Here is a 15,945-nt window from a genome sequence, read left to right on the forward strand (position 1 = left end):
CAACATGTGTTGGAGGGGATGTGGATTTAATATTTTTTAATTAGTTAAACCCACTACCCCCAGTGTGCAGCTCAAACTTTGACCCCAAGATCAAGAGTCGCATGCTCTACCAACTGAGACAGCCAGACACCCCATCTGCTTTAAAACTATTGTCTCTAAGTTCCAACATTTGCGATGAGTCCCAGCTGACTGCCTTTTCTCTTGAGTTGTGTTCCTTCCCAGAACAAGGAATTTTGGTTTCTGTCCTGAATGTTGTACTATCCTATAGACATCCAGGATTCTATTATGTTACTCACAAGGGTATTGCCTTCTGTTTTACAAACACTTAACTTCTGAAGTATAAGATGTTGCCCTTGCATGGGGAGCAGCTAGAATCTCAGCATGGTTCTTACACACCTGCTGGGCCATTTGGTATCTGCCATGGGAACCCAGAGTTGTGGGTAGAGCTCACACACAGAATTTGTGGTCTCATGTCTGGTTTTCTCCTCATTCCTGTGCCAGTTTCCAGAAGCTCTGTCCACTTCTTCTTTTTTAAAGTTTAAAATCTTAATTCCAGTATAGTTAACATACAGTATAATATTAGCTTCAGGTATACAATGTAGCGACTCATCTCTTCCATCAATACTGCCTGCCCAGCACAACAAGCACACTCCTTAATTCCCATCACCTATTTCCCTTATCCCCCACCTTCCTCCCCACTGTAACCATCAGTTTGTTCTCTAGAGTCCAGAATCTGTTTCTTGGCTTGTTTCTCTCTCTCTCTCTTCCTCTTTTTTGCCTACTGCTTCTTTTTTTATTATTTATATACTACTCTTTTTTAAAATTCTTTTTAACTTTTTTTATTTGTACAGTGTTCCAAGATTCATGTGTATGCACCACACCCAGTGCTCCATGCAATACATGCCCTATTTATACCCACTACCAGGTTCATGCATCACCCCACCCGCTCCCTTCCAAAACCCTCAGCTTGTGTCTAAGAATCCACAGTCTCTCATGGTTCATCTCCCCCTCCGATTTCCCACAATTCACTCTTCCTCTCCTTTTCCTAATGTCCTCCAAGTTATTCCGTATGTTCCACAAGTAAGTGAAACCATATGATAATTGACTCTCTCTGCTTGGCTGATTTCACTCAGCATAATCTCCAGTCCTGTCCATGTTGATACAAAAGTTGGGTATTTATCCTTTCTGATGATGGCGTAATATTCCATTGTATATATGGACCATATCTTCTTTATCCATTCATCTATTGAAGGGCATGGTGGGAATGAAGCTGGTGCAGCCACTTTGGAAAACAGTGTGGAGATTCTTAGAAACTAAAAATAGAGCTACCCTGTGACCCTGCAATTGCACTGCTGAGTATTTACCCCAAAGATACAGATATAGTGAAAAGAAGGGTCTTATTTATCCCAAAGTTCTCAGCATCGATGGCCACAATTGTCTACTGCTTCTTAAAGCCACTAAGAGATCCATCCAATTGCCGACTGTCCTGAAAGGTTCAGAGTGAGAACCGTCCTCAGGCTAAATGCCAACAAAAAGAACCCAGACAAAGAAGCCCTAGTGGCCCATGTGATGGACCCTGTCTGGGAGCGCCTGGAGATGTGCCATGTCCACTCTGGAGACCAGTGTCCCACATTCAGGAGCATCAAGGGGCTGGTGAGGAGGAGAGGAGCAATGTCACAGCTCCCTGGGGCACCCTAATCCTCAGCTTCCTCATCTGTGAAATGGGCCAAGGCCTGGCCTCCCTCACGATGGCCAGGACTACCTTTCTTTCCCACATGGGTCTCTCTCTGGAGGTGAGCACACCATCCAGGGAGAGCCACCTACCGAATGAATCAATGAATCAATGAATGTCATGGGGGCTCATGACACTGACCTACATGACCCCATGAGATTCCTGTAGGTTCTCATGTGATCCTCGGGGGAACCCAGCTGACCTGCCCCTGCCCATCCAAGAGTCAGTCCTAGTGACCCTGAGGGTGTCCTTCGGCCCGTGCCTGACGGAAACAGGCTCAGATTCCAGCTCCTCACCCGCAGCTCAAAGACCCAGTGGGAGATCGCTTTGTTCCAGAAACACCGTGTGCATTATACATCAGCAGCTAGGTTGATGCGTCAGAATCCGAGAGCAGCATGTGGGCACCGGGCAAGTGGCAGCAGAGTGGGGCTTCCATTTGCCCAAAAACAACATCCAGATTACTGAATAATTTATGGTTCGTGCAGGTGTGACGCCCTCGAGGCTGACTCGGCTGATGTGGCCGTTCCACCCATGTCAGCTTGTATTGCCACGAGCACCCAGCTGCCTCGGGTCCCTGCAGGATTTCAGATCACCCTTGGATCAGAGCAATTTGTCCCCGTGTCATGCTTTTGAACCACCAACCCTGGGTGCCTAGAGGCGGTGGGCCATGCAGGGCCCTGGGGTCCTTTCTGGGCATGAGATTAGGCCCCCAACACACCCCGGGACTCACATCAGATGACCGACCTGGTCACCCAGAGCCTTGACATGCACTCAGGGCCCCTCCTGGGGGATGCTGGGCCAGGGTGAGGGTCCCTGGAGGAATGGGCCCTTCCAGGAGATGGTCAGTCCCAGGCCAACTGTCCTGGATGCAAGAGGTTGATGGGGCGGGAGTGGCCCCCATCTTCCCCACTTCATTCTTCTCTGAACAGAAACCACAGACAACCTTCATCACTGCAGCTTTGATCCAGGGATTAAACACTGATCAAGGGCCACATGTGCCTACGTCTGCTTCCAGCCTGGGGATACAGTGGGGAAAAGCCAGAAGTTTCCTCCTCTGTGAAGCACACGTCCAGGGGCAGGAGACAGTCGATCTCCGCCATAATGAACAAGGGCAGATGGAAGGGCCGTGAAGGAAGAGAAAGGCTGGAAGGGGAGGAGACTGGCAGGGGGAGGGTAGTGTTGGTGACACCTGCCATAGAGTGGTCAGAGGAGAAGGTGACCTGGAGTAGAGACCTGAATGAGCCAGGGAGGGAGCAGTGCAGGCCAGCTGGTAGAGTTTCTGGGCAGAGGGAATGGCACGTGCCAAGGCCCTGCAGTGGGACTATACCTGCGTATCAGAGGCATTGGGAGAAGGCTGATGTGACTGACACAGTGAAGGATGGGACCCGAGGCTGGAGTGCAAAGTGGAGCCCACAGACAGCAGGGAAGACTCTGGATCACACTGACAGAGTCAAGAACCCGGACCACACAATGTGCTGGAGGCTTCCAGATCCCGCCGTTCAGGTGCCCAGGCCAGAGTCCAGCACACACAGGAATGGCAATGAGGGAACAAAGGAAGCGCTCCTAAAGATGCCTTGATGACAAGGGACAGTCCAATTCCACTGTACCATCAGTCCCACAAGGCTTGGAACCCATACAGCTAAAGGTGCTGGGAATCCTCTTCAGGCTCCCACTCCCACACCAGGTCCCTGTCCTAGGAGAGTGTCACACGACACCGGGCACCTGGGCCATTTCTGACACAGCCCATGGAGGGCCGCCCAGGATCCTGAAGTGAGAGCAGAAAGAAATACCCCAGCAGATTCTGTCCCCTGCTCTCAGCACCCCGCCTGTCGGGGCTCAGGCCTTGAGGCATCTCCTCTTCCCACAAAGCCCACGCTAGCCTGAGGGTCATCTTTCCACAGCCTTCCTGAATGGACCCCTATGCCTCCCATGGGTTCAGAAGGCCCCTTGTTCTGCCAGGGCCCTCATCCGCACACATCATTAGGGACACAGTAGGCCTGCACGTCACACTGGTGACCTGGGCAAGAGGGGGTGAGGCCTGTGTGGCAGGTGCCTTTCCTGTCACTCTGAGTACTCCCCTCTGACTTATGGGAGCTTCCCAATGACTCCTGTATGGGCACGAGAAGTGTGAGTGTGTGTGCAGACATCACCCAGGTGGGAGGATAGGAGAGGCCAGCTCTAGAGCCCCAGGAGAACATGTGAAATGCAATTTTTATTTAAAGCACAACAAAACCCCCAATCTGACCATTTTCTCCAGTAGCTTATCGGGGGGGTCCTCACTCATCCTCCCATGCTGCTTTTCCATGTCCTGGGTCCTGTTCCTCTTCCTGAGGCTCCTGGGTCTGCCCTGAGTTCACAGAGTCAGCCATGGGCTCGCTGCTATGAAAGTGGATGAAGAATGTCCGGATTTCCTTCGGGTAAATGGTGACTTTCATGCCTTGCAGGGATGTCGAGTGAGAGCTGGAGCTGCCTGGGGGAGCAGAGGTGGTCTGTCCTTAGAACCACCTGCTTCCCCAGAGTGTTTCCACCCAGATTCCCCTCATACACCACACCCACCTACACTCTAATGTGGCTCTTTGATGAAGGCCCTTGGCTGACCCATCCCACAAGGACTCCCACTGCCATGGGCCCCTTGCATTTTGGCCCTCCCATTAGTGAAATATGTAGGAGGTCCTGGCCAAGCATGGTCTCATTTCCCATGGGGTGTAGCTCAATTCCTAGAGCTTTCTCACTGAGGCCACCTGGTGGGACTGCACTTTATACTACTGGGTTCCACTACATTCAATCTTGGGAAGGAAGCTTGTTCATCCATCCATCCATCCATCCACCCATCCATCCATCCATTCATTCATCATCGATTCATCATCCTGCAGAAAGACACATCTACACCTCTACCTAACCATTCATCCATCCATCTACCCATCCATTCATCTATCATCTATACATCATTCATCATATATCTACCAATCCATCTATTCATTCATCAATCATCACCTATTCATCCATCCTTCCATCCATCCATCCACCCATCCATGATCCATTAGTGTATCCACAAATCCATCTTTCCTTTCACTCATACAAACACTCACACTTACACAAAGCCATTCATTCATCCACACAACCACCATCCATCCATCCATTGTCATCGATCCATCCATCCATCCATCCCATTCGTTCATCATCTATCCATCATCAGTCTACAAATCCATCCACCCATCCACTTATCCACCTGTCTATCCATCCTTCCATCCATCCATCCAACACCATCTATCTATTCCCAATGACTAAGTGTCCAGCTATGTAGAAAGCACTCAGCTGCATGCAGTGGACAGAGAAGACCCATGGGAAAGAGGAAAGAGGGGGAGAGAGGAATGGAGGAGGAGCCTGACCCAGCCCTGGACTCTGCCAAAGCTTGAGTAGGAGTGGGCCAGAGAGAAGGGGACAAGGGTGATCCAGGAAGAGGGAACAGCATGGGAAAGACTGGGGGGCATAAAGCTGTCTGTGGTTCCCAGGAGCTGATGGTGGTGTGTGTGGTGTGAGACACAGCATGATAGATGTCAGACCCCCTGGGATATGCCTGCCAGTTCAGGACTCACCCAGGGTGGTCTGCAGACACACACACAGGCATGCACACACACACTGACCCATGGTAGATTCTGGACGATACAGAATCAGAGAAGCCGAGTAGCCCGCTCAAGGTCACACAGGCCATAAGGGATCTAAGCAGGATCTGGCCTGTTCCTGAGCCAGGCTGGGGGAGGGCTGGGATTCCCGGGCTCAGCCTGAACCAGAAGTTCTCAAACCTCTGCTGTGGGGACCATCCCGAGTCTTCCAGCTCCAGCGGCGCAGCGTGCTCACATCCCAGGTCCCTGTGAGCGAGCGCTCCTCCACTGCCGCCACGGACCCCAGCCCCTGCAGCATGACCTGAAGGACGGGAGCACAGGGAGGGTGAGCTATCACCAAGGCCCCAGATCAAAGCAAAAGCAAAGCAGGAGCAGGGGCGACACCCATGCTTGGGCACAACACACCACCACATGAATTCTCCCAGCAAATCCCCAGAGGGAACTGTGTGCCCATTTCACAGATGAGGACACTGAGGCCAGGACCAGCATGCTTTCCCAGGAACTGCACTGAATAAGCATACCCAGGCGAGGCAGGCACAGGAACTGCCTCCATTGTCCAGACCCTTCTCCCCAGTATGGCTCAGGGGGCAGCCCAGGGTGAGGCCAGGAGTGGTTATCCATCCCAAGAAAGCAGGGACTCAGCCTCCTGTGTGAGGACAGAAGTAGGTGGCCCCTTCTGGCCTGACCAGGAAGGGATGGCTGGCCCAGAGGTGGGAGGTTTCTGGAGAAGCTTCCCTGAATTGACACAGGGAGAGAGCAATCAGAAGCAGTACCCCATTTGCTGCTGCCTTCCCACTTCTGCAGACCTATCTGCTTGTGAGGCTGCAGGTGACCACAGAGGATGAGCCAAAGAGAACAGCCAGCACGTCAGCGAGGCCGGCTGCAGGACACAGTGACACCAGAAGGGACCAGAGAAGGAGAAGCAGCAAGAATGCAGAGAGAGGAGGGTGGGATGCCCACGTGCCCCCACAGCACCCACTCCAGGTGAGCGAGAGCACCCCAGGTATCTCTGCTGAGGTCTTTGCCAGAGGGGATTTCCACACTGGGGTTTGCCTGCTTGCTAGGGCTTCAGGCTATGGCCAGGGAGCCTGTCACAGGGTCTGAGGGCTCTTACCTCCAGGTTCACACTCACGGGTTGAGACAGGACCGGGTCCTCCCCCACCTCATGCAGGTGATGGAGCCGCAGCAGGACACGGCGGAGGTCCACCTTGGCCTTCCTTCCATGGCCTTCAGGGACAGAAGGACCCCCATAAGTGCCAATCCTCTAGTCTGGGCCCAGCACTAGACACCTGCCCTTCACTTCCTACCCTCAGCCTCCCCGGGAGGCAGCTGACACAGTCCCTGCTTGATATTACTGCTGCACACGGGTTATGAAAAATCCTTTCTACCTGTTCCAGGGAGTGGTTATGGATTGGAGCCTTAGGGTCAGGCAGGTCCTCTGTCTCCTGATGATGGTGGGGGTGGGGTGGAGTGAGGACATGCTGATGTCCAGGACGACACACCTGCTTCATAATGTGGCCCTGAGCTCAGGGAGATGGGGGTTGGGTCTCACTCCATCCCTGAAGCTTCCCTTACTCTGCCCCTCACTCCCTGCTCTCCATGGAGGAGGGACCTTCATTCAACAGGTCTGGGGCACCCCCAGGCCAGCCCCTTTCTCCTCCTATTTGGGAGCTAGCTGTCTACAGGAGACCTATTCTCTTGCATGTGGCCACACATACCAGTGGGAAGGGAACGCTCTGTTTGTAGGGAGGCTCCCCACCCAGCATCTTCTGTGACGGGGATTCCTGGTAATGGGGTTTAGTGCTAGAAAGCCACTTGGCTGCAGGTGTAAGCCATGGTCCCCAAGATCCACTTTATCAGATAAAAGTGTTATCTGGACTGTTGCCTCTTTATTTTCCTCCTCCTTAAATCTGAGGAATCATACTGAGCCATCCTTGGTGACTGGCAGGACCTATGTGGGGCTCTAGGGGACAAGAGGGTGCCTGAGGGGCAGCTAGCCCTGCCTTTGAGTGCTCACACTGGAAAGGGGAAGATAAGGTGTGGCTGGAGCTTTGGCAACAGGATGAGTCAGCTCATGGCAGGTGTCACCTCCACCAGGAAGCCCTCCATGATGCCCTGCTGGGGGTATAATGTGAACACTAACATCACTGGCTGGTGGCTTGGCTGCTTCCCCCTCTAGTCAGAGAGCTCTGTGAATCTAGGGGCCTTGCCTACCTTGGTCACTGCACTACCCAGTGCCTGGCACAAAAGACATCTATTCAGTGAATGAATGGAAGTTCTGGACAGTCAAGCTTCCTGGGTTCAGAGGATGAGTGGGACTGGCTGTTCAGGGTTCTAGGAGGTGTCCCTGAGGAGCAGGACTGCACTGAAGGCTGAGGGTCTGGCAGATGGTGGATGACGATTGGGAGCTGCTAGTAGGGTTAGCAGGGATCCATCAGAGAATGTGTGGACATATCCTGGGCTGGGGTCCATGTCCACAGTGTACCCTGCTTACTGAGTGACACTGGTCCCCCACAGCCTGTCTGTGGGTCTTGGCTTCCCCTTTGGGTAGAGAAGGGGATCAGGTGACCATGCAGAAGCAGGACAACTCTGAGAGGAGCCCACTTTGTCTGGTGATGGACGTGGGGCCAGGTCGCCATGGGGAAGGAGCCATGAGTCTGGCTCCCCTGGACCCCTGCCTCACCTTTCTGGAGATTCTGCAGGTGCTCTGTGTGGTTGGAGCTGTAGTTCCAGCCTGGGATGCTGAGGATCTGAAGGTGAAGACCTGGGGGTAGGGTCACAGCTTCTTGCTGTTGGGGGTCTGGGAGATTCTGGGCAATCGCTGCAGGGTAGACACACAGAGCCAGGACAAGCATTGGGGCCAAGCTCCTCCTCCTGGCAGTGAGAGCTCTGCACACCATGTGCCCTTGTTTAGGCAATCTGGCTCCTGCCCATGTGTATCCCACAGGGAGGACAGCCTGAAGCACCTGCTGGTCCCAGTGCCTCAGGCATCCCCTTTCCTGCCTTTGCCCATGGACATCCTTCCACCTGGATGCCTTTCCTCCCACCTGTCCAGGGGCTCAGATCACAGAGTCTAACAGCTGGAAGGACCCTGAATCTCAAGTCCAGCAATTTCAAAGTACAGATGGGGAGTCTATCACCACAGGGGTGATGGGGCTTGTTCTAGACCCCAGGGCAGGTTCATGAAGAGCCCTGATTTCAATGCAAGCTGTGGGATGCCAGCTCCTCCCTTGTTTTGTCATCCATGGCCTCCCTGCTCAGAAGGCACCTCAGCCCCCTCCTCCTTCCAGGAAAAGCCCTTTCAGCTCTGGGCTCCAGCTGGGGCACCACCTCCTTGCAGTCCCCTGGCCACAGTGATTGGTCCAAGCTCAGACCACAAATTCCTCTCTGCACCAGTCAGAAGCTTTCCCTGGAACTGTTGTACTTAAGCCTGGGATGATTGTGCTCATTTCTTTTGCTGAGGTTGGGAGAGAGGAAGTGGGACAGAGAATATCAAGCAGGGCCCTCTACAGTCCAGGGGCCTAATGCAGGGCTTGATCCCATAAGCCGGAGATCATGAACTGAACTGAAATCAGGGGTTGGCTGCCTACCAACTGATTCACCCAGGTGACTCTCGGTGTTTCATTCATTTAATGATGTTCCAAAAGTACCATCTCTAAACATGATAATTATTTATTTTCCCCATTTTCAATTATTTTCATACAGGTACAGCCTGTTTTAAGTCAGTAGTGGTCTGAGTGGAGGGAATTCATTAGCTTTGCAGATCAGACCATGGACAGGAATCTCCCTCGCCTGGTGACAGCCTACCCAGAAGTCAAATAAAACAAATATTCTAATGTTGATCTTCTAGGTATGAAGCCATATATTGGCTCCCTCTGAATATGTCATATTCAGAAAGAAAAAGAGGGTCTCCTGGGTGGCTCAGTGTGTTAAAGTCTCTGCCTTCGGCTCAGGTCATGATCCCAGGGTCCTGGGATCGAGACCCATGTCAGGCTCTCTGCAGAGAGCCTGCTTCCCTCTCTCTCTCTGCCTGACTCCCTGCCTACTTGTGATCTCTTTGTCTGTCAAATAAATAAATAAAATCTTTTTTAAGAAAGAAAGAAAGGAAGGAAGGAAGGAAGGAAGGAAGGAAGAGAGAGAGAGAGAGAGAGAGAGAAAGAAAGAAAGAAAGAAAGAAAGAAAGAAAGAAAGAAAGAAAGAAAGAAAGACATCAGAGCAAAAATGAAGGAAACTCAGGGAAAAGGTAGAAGGTGGAATGGGTGTGTCTCAGAAATGCTCCCACCACCTATATGAGCTTGAATGAACCCTGAACCTCTTTGCCCAAGTTTGCCTACACCTTATATGAGGACTTTGGATTAGAGACCCTGAGCTCCCTTCTGCCCAACGTTGTCCAGATCGGGGTGGTCCACACCCTTCCCCAGGTCTACCCAGCCAGGTGGGCTCATTCTGGTATGAACAGTCCCTTACCATTCAGCTCTCTTAACAGCACTACTGGTCTGTGCTGCAGTGCCAGCCCACTCCTCTGGCGCAGGCCCGCGGTGAGCGGCCGGGGTCCTAGCAGGAGCCAGAGCACGGGGTGGACAACAGAGGTGTCATCCAGTGTGAGGTCATAATCCAGAGCCCAGTCAAAGTTGTTCCTCAGCCGGCGATGGAGCATGACCTGCAGGGGAAAGCTGTCTGACAGGCCCCCCTCCCACCTGCTTCTACCCTGGGTGGCCAGGAGGGCCCACTTCATACCTCCACCTGGCCGTTCCCTTGGCTGGAGATGCCATGTGCCTGCTCGGACAGCAGCACCAGCCTGCTTTGGCTGTCCTCGATGAAGGCGGACTGAACCATGGGGTAGTAATTCTGTGCACACAAACATGGCCAGACTGGCTGTCAGGGCAAAGTACGGGCAGGACTGCTGGTCAAGGTCCCCCTCGGGCCACCCTGCCTGTCCCCCAAACGGGCACAGCAACTGCTCAGGGTGCAGCAGGAAGACTATGGTAGAGGCTCTGACCACAGAGCCCAACAGACTGTCATTCACATACAGATGCACTGCTTCCTGCCCATCTGAGCTGGGAACTGAGTTTCTTCATTGGGACCTCAATTTCCCCACCCATACAACAGGCTCACGACCCAATGTGCACATTCCTATGCAAGTGATGAGGGGGTGCGTGGGGCTCACGTGTTATGGATGCAGGGCTGAGGGTTACTACAGAGACAAAGGACTGAGTCTGGTCTGGGACAGCAGCCACACTCCCCATGCTCTGTGCTCTGCTGGAGCAAATGGCCTGGAAGGACCCAAAAGGACGGTCAGGAGCCCCTGCACAGCACGGGAGAGTGAGCAAACAGGGAAGAAGGGACCAGAACTCACAAGCAGAGTAGGGTGGGGACATAGCCCACTGGGTCCCCCGGGTGGAGTAAGGACTAATGATTACTGGGGTCACAGGAGAACCCCAGCATGGGCTTCACCTCAATTGTTCCCACTGACCCTCCCAGCCCTGGGGACCGAGGTTATTCCTTCCACCGGGGCAGTGGGGAGCCATAGCAAGGCCAACCCACTTGCCCAGGGTCACAGAGCTGGAGCCCTGGGATGGGGGAGCTGATGTGTGGCTTTGGGCCATGCTCATCACTTTGAACGAGCTGCCAGGTAGTGTCTCTGCCACAGCACCTGGCGGGGGTCAGGCCCTCTAAGCCTTTGATAAGCATCAGCTCAGAAATCTCAGAACGACTCCCCCAAGGAGTCATTCTGAGATTTCTCATCTACACAAAGGAAACCGAGGCACAGACAGGGACAGGGACGTCCCAGTGTCTGTGGTGGCACCAGATTTAAGACACCAGGGGAGACCCGAGACGGGGTCCTCCACCCCCAGCAGCACAGGTAGGCAAGGGGTTCACAGGTGGTACTGGAACAGGCTTCCTGCTCTGGCCTTCTGGAAAAGGACCATCAGGGCCACCCCATGGGCACGGGGCCAGCAGGCATCCTAGGGCCTACCCGAGCAATGCTGTTGGTCGCGTGTTCCTGGAAGACTCTCCGCTGCATCTGGAAACCGTTGCTGTCTGAGTAGAGGATTTGCCGGTTGTGGAGACTGGTGCTGGTCCTCAGGATGGCCTCACGGTTCAGCTCCAAGGGGCCCACCCAGTACTCCTGCTCTATGCGATGGCAGAGCAGCTCCCCACCATGGCCAACCGGCACGTGGGTGAGCCGGGAGTAGATGGCATATGTGTGATTCTGGTCTCTCTCCTTCCTGGAGGAGAATTGGGAATCAGTGGGTCAGGCTCTGGGAACTCTGCAGGCATCCCACCCTCCTCCTTCCCCCTTCATCCGTCCCTCCTTCCCTCCTTCCCTTCCTCACTCCCTCCCCATTTGTCTTCCTCTCTTCTTTCCTTCTTCCCTCTCTTCCTTCTTCCTTCCTTCCTGTTTCCATGACCCCTTCTCTCCCTCCCTCCTTGCAGTCAGGCAGAGTCAGGAGCCATCCTGGGCAATATAATGGGAAGAGCCTGGTCCCTGATAATACAGAGCTTGGGGGGCTGACCTGGATGGCTTATTTCTGTGCTGTCACATGACTTCTTGTGTAAGTCATTATCCTTGTGGGTTCCTGGACCAACTCTGACCTTGGACACCCCCCACAAGGTACAGCATGTGCAATGGGGCCAGGATACCCCAGTCCGGAGCAATCATGTCTGCATCAAGATCCCATTGAGAAGAAGCTGGTATAAGGAACACACATGGACCCTGACTCCCTCCAAGAACGAGCTGGTGTCAGGGACATACATGGACCCTGACTCCCTCTGAGAACGAGCTGGTATCAGGCACGTGCATGGACCCTGACTCCATACGAGAATGAGCTGGTGTCAGGAACACACATGGACCCTGACTCCCTCGTAACCCAACCAAGTGCACCAAGGGAGCCCCAGCGCACCTGTAGAAGAACTGCCGGATCTCCGTCATGAGCTTTCCTGCCACAATCTTCATCCCCACACTTTTCCATGGGCGCTTTGCACTCTCAGTGGGTGTAAACACAAAGTTATCAGATATAGGGCCATATTTCAAATTACCGTTGACATGGTACTCCATGAACTCCTGGGTCACCCGCACTGTGCTGTTACTCTCTCTGCAGGGACAGGAAAGGGAAAGCAGTATTCTCTTCATGCACGTGTGTCCCGAGCATTGTCCTTGTCATCTGGGCGCTGGTGAACAGCCTTCTATGCAGACACCCACCTCCATAAGAAACAGAGTAAAGAGACCTCAGCAGAACCTCGATGACAGTCACGAGGCCATTCGGTGACACCTATGCACGTGGTTCAGATAACGTCTGTGAGACACCCTCTCCCCTGAGCCAAGTGGCCTTAGATCCTTCCATGTGCTGGGGGGACCCCACGCAGGAGGGTGACAGAGGCTGCATAACAGGACCCCGAGAGCATAAGCAGAGGGTATTGAAGCCGCCCAGAGGGAACGTCCCCTGGAGGTGGTGCCTGGTCATCAGGCAGCCAGCAGGGCCACCCCACACCTTTCAGAGGGACCCCAAGGAGCACAAGCAAGGACTTCATCATGCGGACCCCCAGGCATCCAGATGTGAGGAGCCAGAACCTTTGCTCACTTCACCGCCTCCTCCTGACTCCCGAGGGCAGGGAACATGAACCCACCTCACTCCCGAGGCCCACGAGGCTGGAGGCCCTAATCCCTGGCACAGGACCTCATGTCTGGGAAGAGCCCAAGCCAGGACTCAGGTTCTGTTCCAACCGCACGATCTGGGCTCATTCCATTCGGTTCAGATACTGGGGTTGGGACGGAGGGTGGGGGAAGAATGGGCAGAAACTCAGAGCCCTGTAGACACATGGATAGTGTAGACACGTGTATGGATTCTACCTCTGTATGTGGTCAAGACACAGCCATGTACTGGGATCGGGGCGTGGGGCTGTGGGTACAGAGCATAAAGAAGTGTCCCTTCCACACCCATTTGGGGGATTTCTGTGCCATTGTGTTGGGCATGGACGGGAAGACAGGGGGTCATCTAAGAAGAGCCCCTCTGGCCCCTCCGAAGAGGCCAGAAAAGGTCCTGCTCATTAGTCTGGCCCAAACCCTTTCCCTTCTGGCTGCAGGCTGCCCACGCCCCACTCCCTGCATCAGCTCTGCTGGGTGTTGTCGGGGAGAGACTGGAGGAGTAAAACATGCTTCATCTGCGGCGGGAATAACACAGAGCCTGAGGGGGGACGAGGCGCTCATGCCCATGGCAGCATGGACGGTCCTTGGACACACGATGCTAGAGGGAAGGAGCCAACCCCACAGGGCTGCATGGAGTTCATCCCCTGGTATGAAATGTCCAATTTAGACAAATCCAGAGGCAGAGAAGGGTCAGAGGGGCCATGACTGTGGCGATGCTCACATGGGCTTTGAGTGTCCTAACCCCACAGACGGGGAGCATTTCCATGGCTGAGGTGCTTGGTCGGCGAATTCTATCCACGGTGCTGTCCTGTGACAAAAAAGGTCTCTCCACCCAACCTGCCCTGGGGTGGTCTCTGCACATGGTGGCTGCCCCCTTGGGCCCTGCACAGGAGGGTCCTGCCATGGAACAGCTGTCCCCTCATCTGTGCCCATGAATTCTCTGGCCCTTCCAGTCCTCAGGCCCGGCTCCAGGTGCCTCCTGCCCACCAAGACTCCTCTGATCCACTGCTCTCCATTTCCACAGCTCCTTCTCTCTGTGACCAGTTGTCAGGCACTGGGCCATTGATTTACCCCAGAGGGGATTTCAGGGACCCATAAGTAGCACCCAGTGCTCACCCAGCCAAAAGGAACAGAGACAGACAGGGGTGAAGGGATGGTCAGCAGGCCAAGAGTGTACTACTGGACATGCTGAGTAAAAGGTCATGGCTGAGGATGAGGCCTTCATGAATAAGCACACAGTGAAGGCGAGGTGGGGCTGGCCCAGCAAGGGCTGTCTAGTTGGGGCGTCAGGCCTGACTGGACAAGCATTCCAAGCTTGGGGACTCTGCTCTGACCAGGGAGGCTCAGAAGTTGCCTGGCCTGGCCCAGGTTCTACTGCTCTCCCCATCCTCTCCTCCCCACCCAAGCTGGCTGCAGTCAGCTCCTTCTACCTGCCACACCCTCTCTCCAGGAGATCTTTAGAATGATGAAGGACACAGCTCTGATGGGGTCCCCCTGTGGGGAACTTCCTAGTGCTGTAGGCTCTAGAGCTGTGCACAGATGCCCTCAGGGTGATCGCCAGGTACCACTCACCTCACACCCATACTCCTCTCTCCTTTCTCTTTCCTTCCCTCACTTTCTGCCAGCTACTCCTCCCAGACTTCCTATTCCTCCTGCATTTCCAATCCTGTTGGGAGGTCACATCAGGAAATGTAGTTGGGGTAGAACGACAACTATCTGGGTTGTGGCCTGGGGATGGACAGGGCTGGCCCCAAAACACTTGGGGGGCTTTTTCCTGGGGGTCACCTGCTTTCTCTGCTGTCAACAACTAGTTACTGAATGAATGGATGTGTGGATGGATGGTTTGATGGATGTGTGGGTGGTTGGATGGATGGATGGTTGGATGGATGAATGGATGGATGGGAAGATAAACAGGGATAGATCAAATGATAATTGGATAGATATATGTGTGTAGGCATGAATGAGTGGGTGAGTAGGTCAATATATGGATAAATTGGAGGGTATGTGGATGGATGGGTAGATGGATGTGTGGTTGGGTATGTAGGCAGGTAGATATATGAATGGATGGAAGGTGAGGGAATGGATGGGTGGGTGGTTGAGTGAGTGAGTGAGTGGATGGTGGATGGTTGTGTGGTTGGGTAAATATATAGATGACTGTGAGTATAATGGATGGATGAACGGATGGGTGGTTGGGTGTATGGATGGATGGACAAAGGATAGATCTGAGGGTGTGAGAAGGTAGCTTATGGGTGGTTGGGTGCTTTGGTGTGTGGATATAAAATGATACTTGTGGGAGTTAGTGGATGGATGGGTGGTTGGTTAGTTGAATAAATGGATGAACAATAAGGATAGTGTATGGAAAGATGGATGGATGGATGGATGGATGGATGGATGGATGGATGGATGGATGTTAGAGTGAGGTGATGGATGGATGGGTGGATGGGTGGATAGAAGGTTAAAGAAGAAGGTTAGTGGATGTATGGATAGATGGATGGAATGATGGATGGATGGATGCATGGATGCACAGATGAATATATTGACACGTGGGAAGATAGTGGATAGATGGAAGGATTGGTGGTTGGATGAGTGGATGTATGGAGGATGGATGGATGAGAAGGTGTATGAAAGTGGTAGATGGGTCACGGCATGGGTGGTTTGATGTGTGGATACATGGATGGTTGTGGGGGTGGTCGGGTTGTTGGATACATGGATGAACAAGAAGGATAGTGGTTGGATGGATGGATGGGTGGGGGGATGGATGGATGGATGGGTGGGGGGATGGATGGATGATTACATGGATGAGTAGATGGATGGATGGATGGAAGGGTGAGTGGATGGATGGGTATAAAATGGGTAAGTAGATGGATGCATAAGTGGTTATTGGGTGGGTGGGTACATGGATGGTTATATGTTTCTCTGAATTTAAGATAGTGAGTAAAGTG

General features: G+C 53.3%; 1 protein-coding gene across 1 annotated transcript in view; it reads right to left on the bottom strand.

The window, feature by feature from the left end:
• Positions 1-4,008: 4,008 nt before the first annotated feature.
• The window catches only part of MAN2B2 (mannosidase alpha class 2B member 2), a 31,977-nt gene continuing 20,040 nt past the window's right edge, over positions 4,009-15,945 (bottom strand). Inside the window, exons 12-19 of the mRNA XM_032852654.1 lie at positions 12,261-12,452; positions 11,333-11,585; positions 10,093-10,203; positions 9,823-10,015; positions 8,039-8,176; positions 6,470-6,582; positions 5,536-5,656; positions 4,009-4,202 (exon numbers count right to left, since the gene is read on the bottom strand). Coding sequence (XP_032708545.1) covers positions 4,009-4,202; positions 5,536-5,656; positions 6,470-6,582; positions 8,039-8,176; positions 9,823-10,015; positions 10,093-10,203; positions 11,333-11,585; positions 12,261-12,452 — 1,315 coding nt within the window. The remainder of the gene's footprint in view (positions 4,203-5,535; positions 5,657-6,469; positions 6,583-8,038; positions 8,177-9,822; positions 10,016-10,092; positions 10,204-11,332; positions 11,586-12,260; positions 12,453-15,945) is intronic.

This window comes from Lontra canadensis, unplaced genomic scaffold, assembly GCF_010015895.1.
Source record: "Lontra canadensis isolate GAN:19392208 unplaced genomic scaffold, GSC_riverotter_1.0 scaffold1, whole genome shotgun sequence".
Taxonomy (NCBI): Eukaryota; Metazoa; Chordata; class Mammalia; order Carnivora; family Mustelidae; genus Lontra; species Lontra canadensis.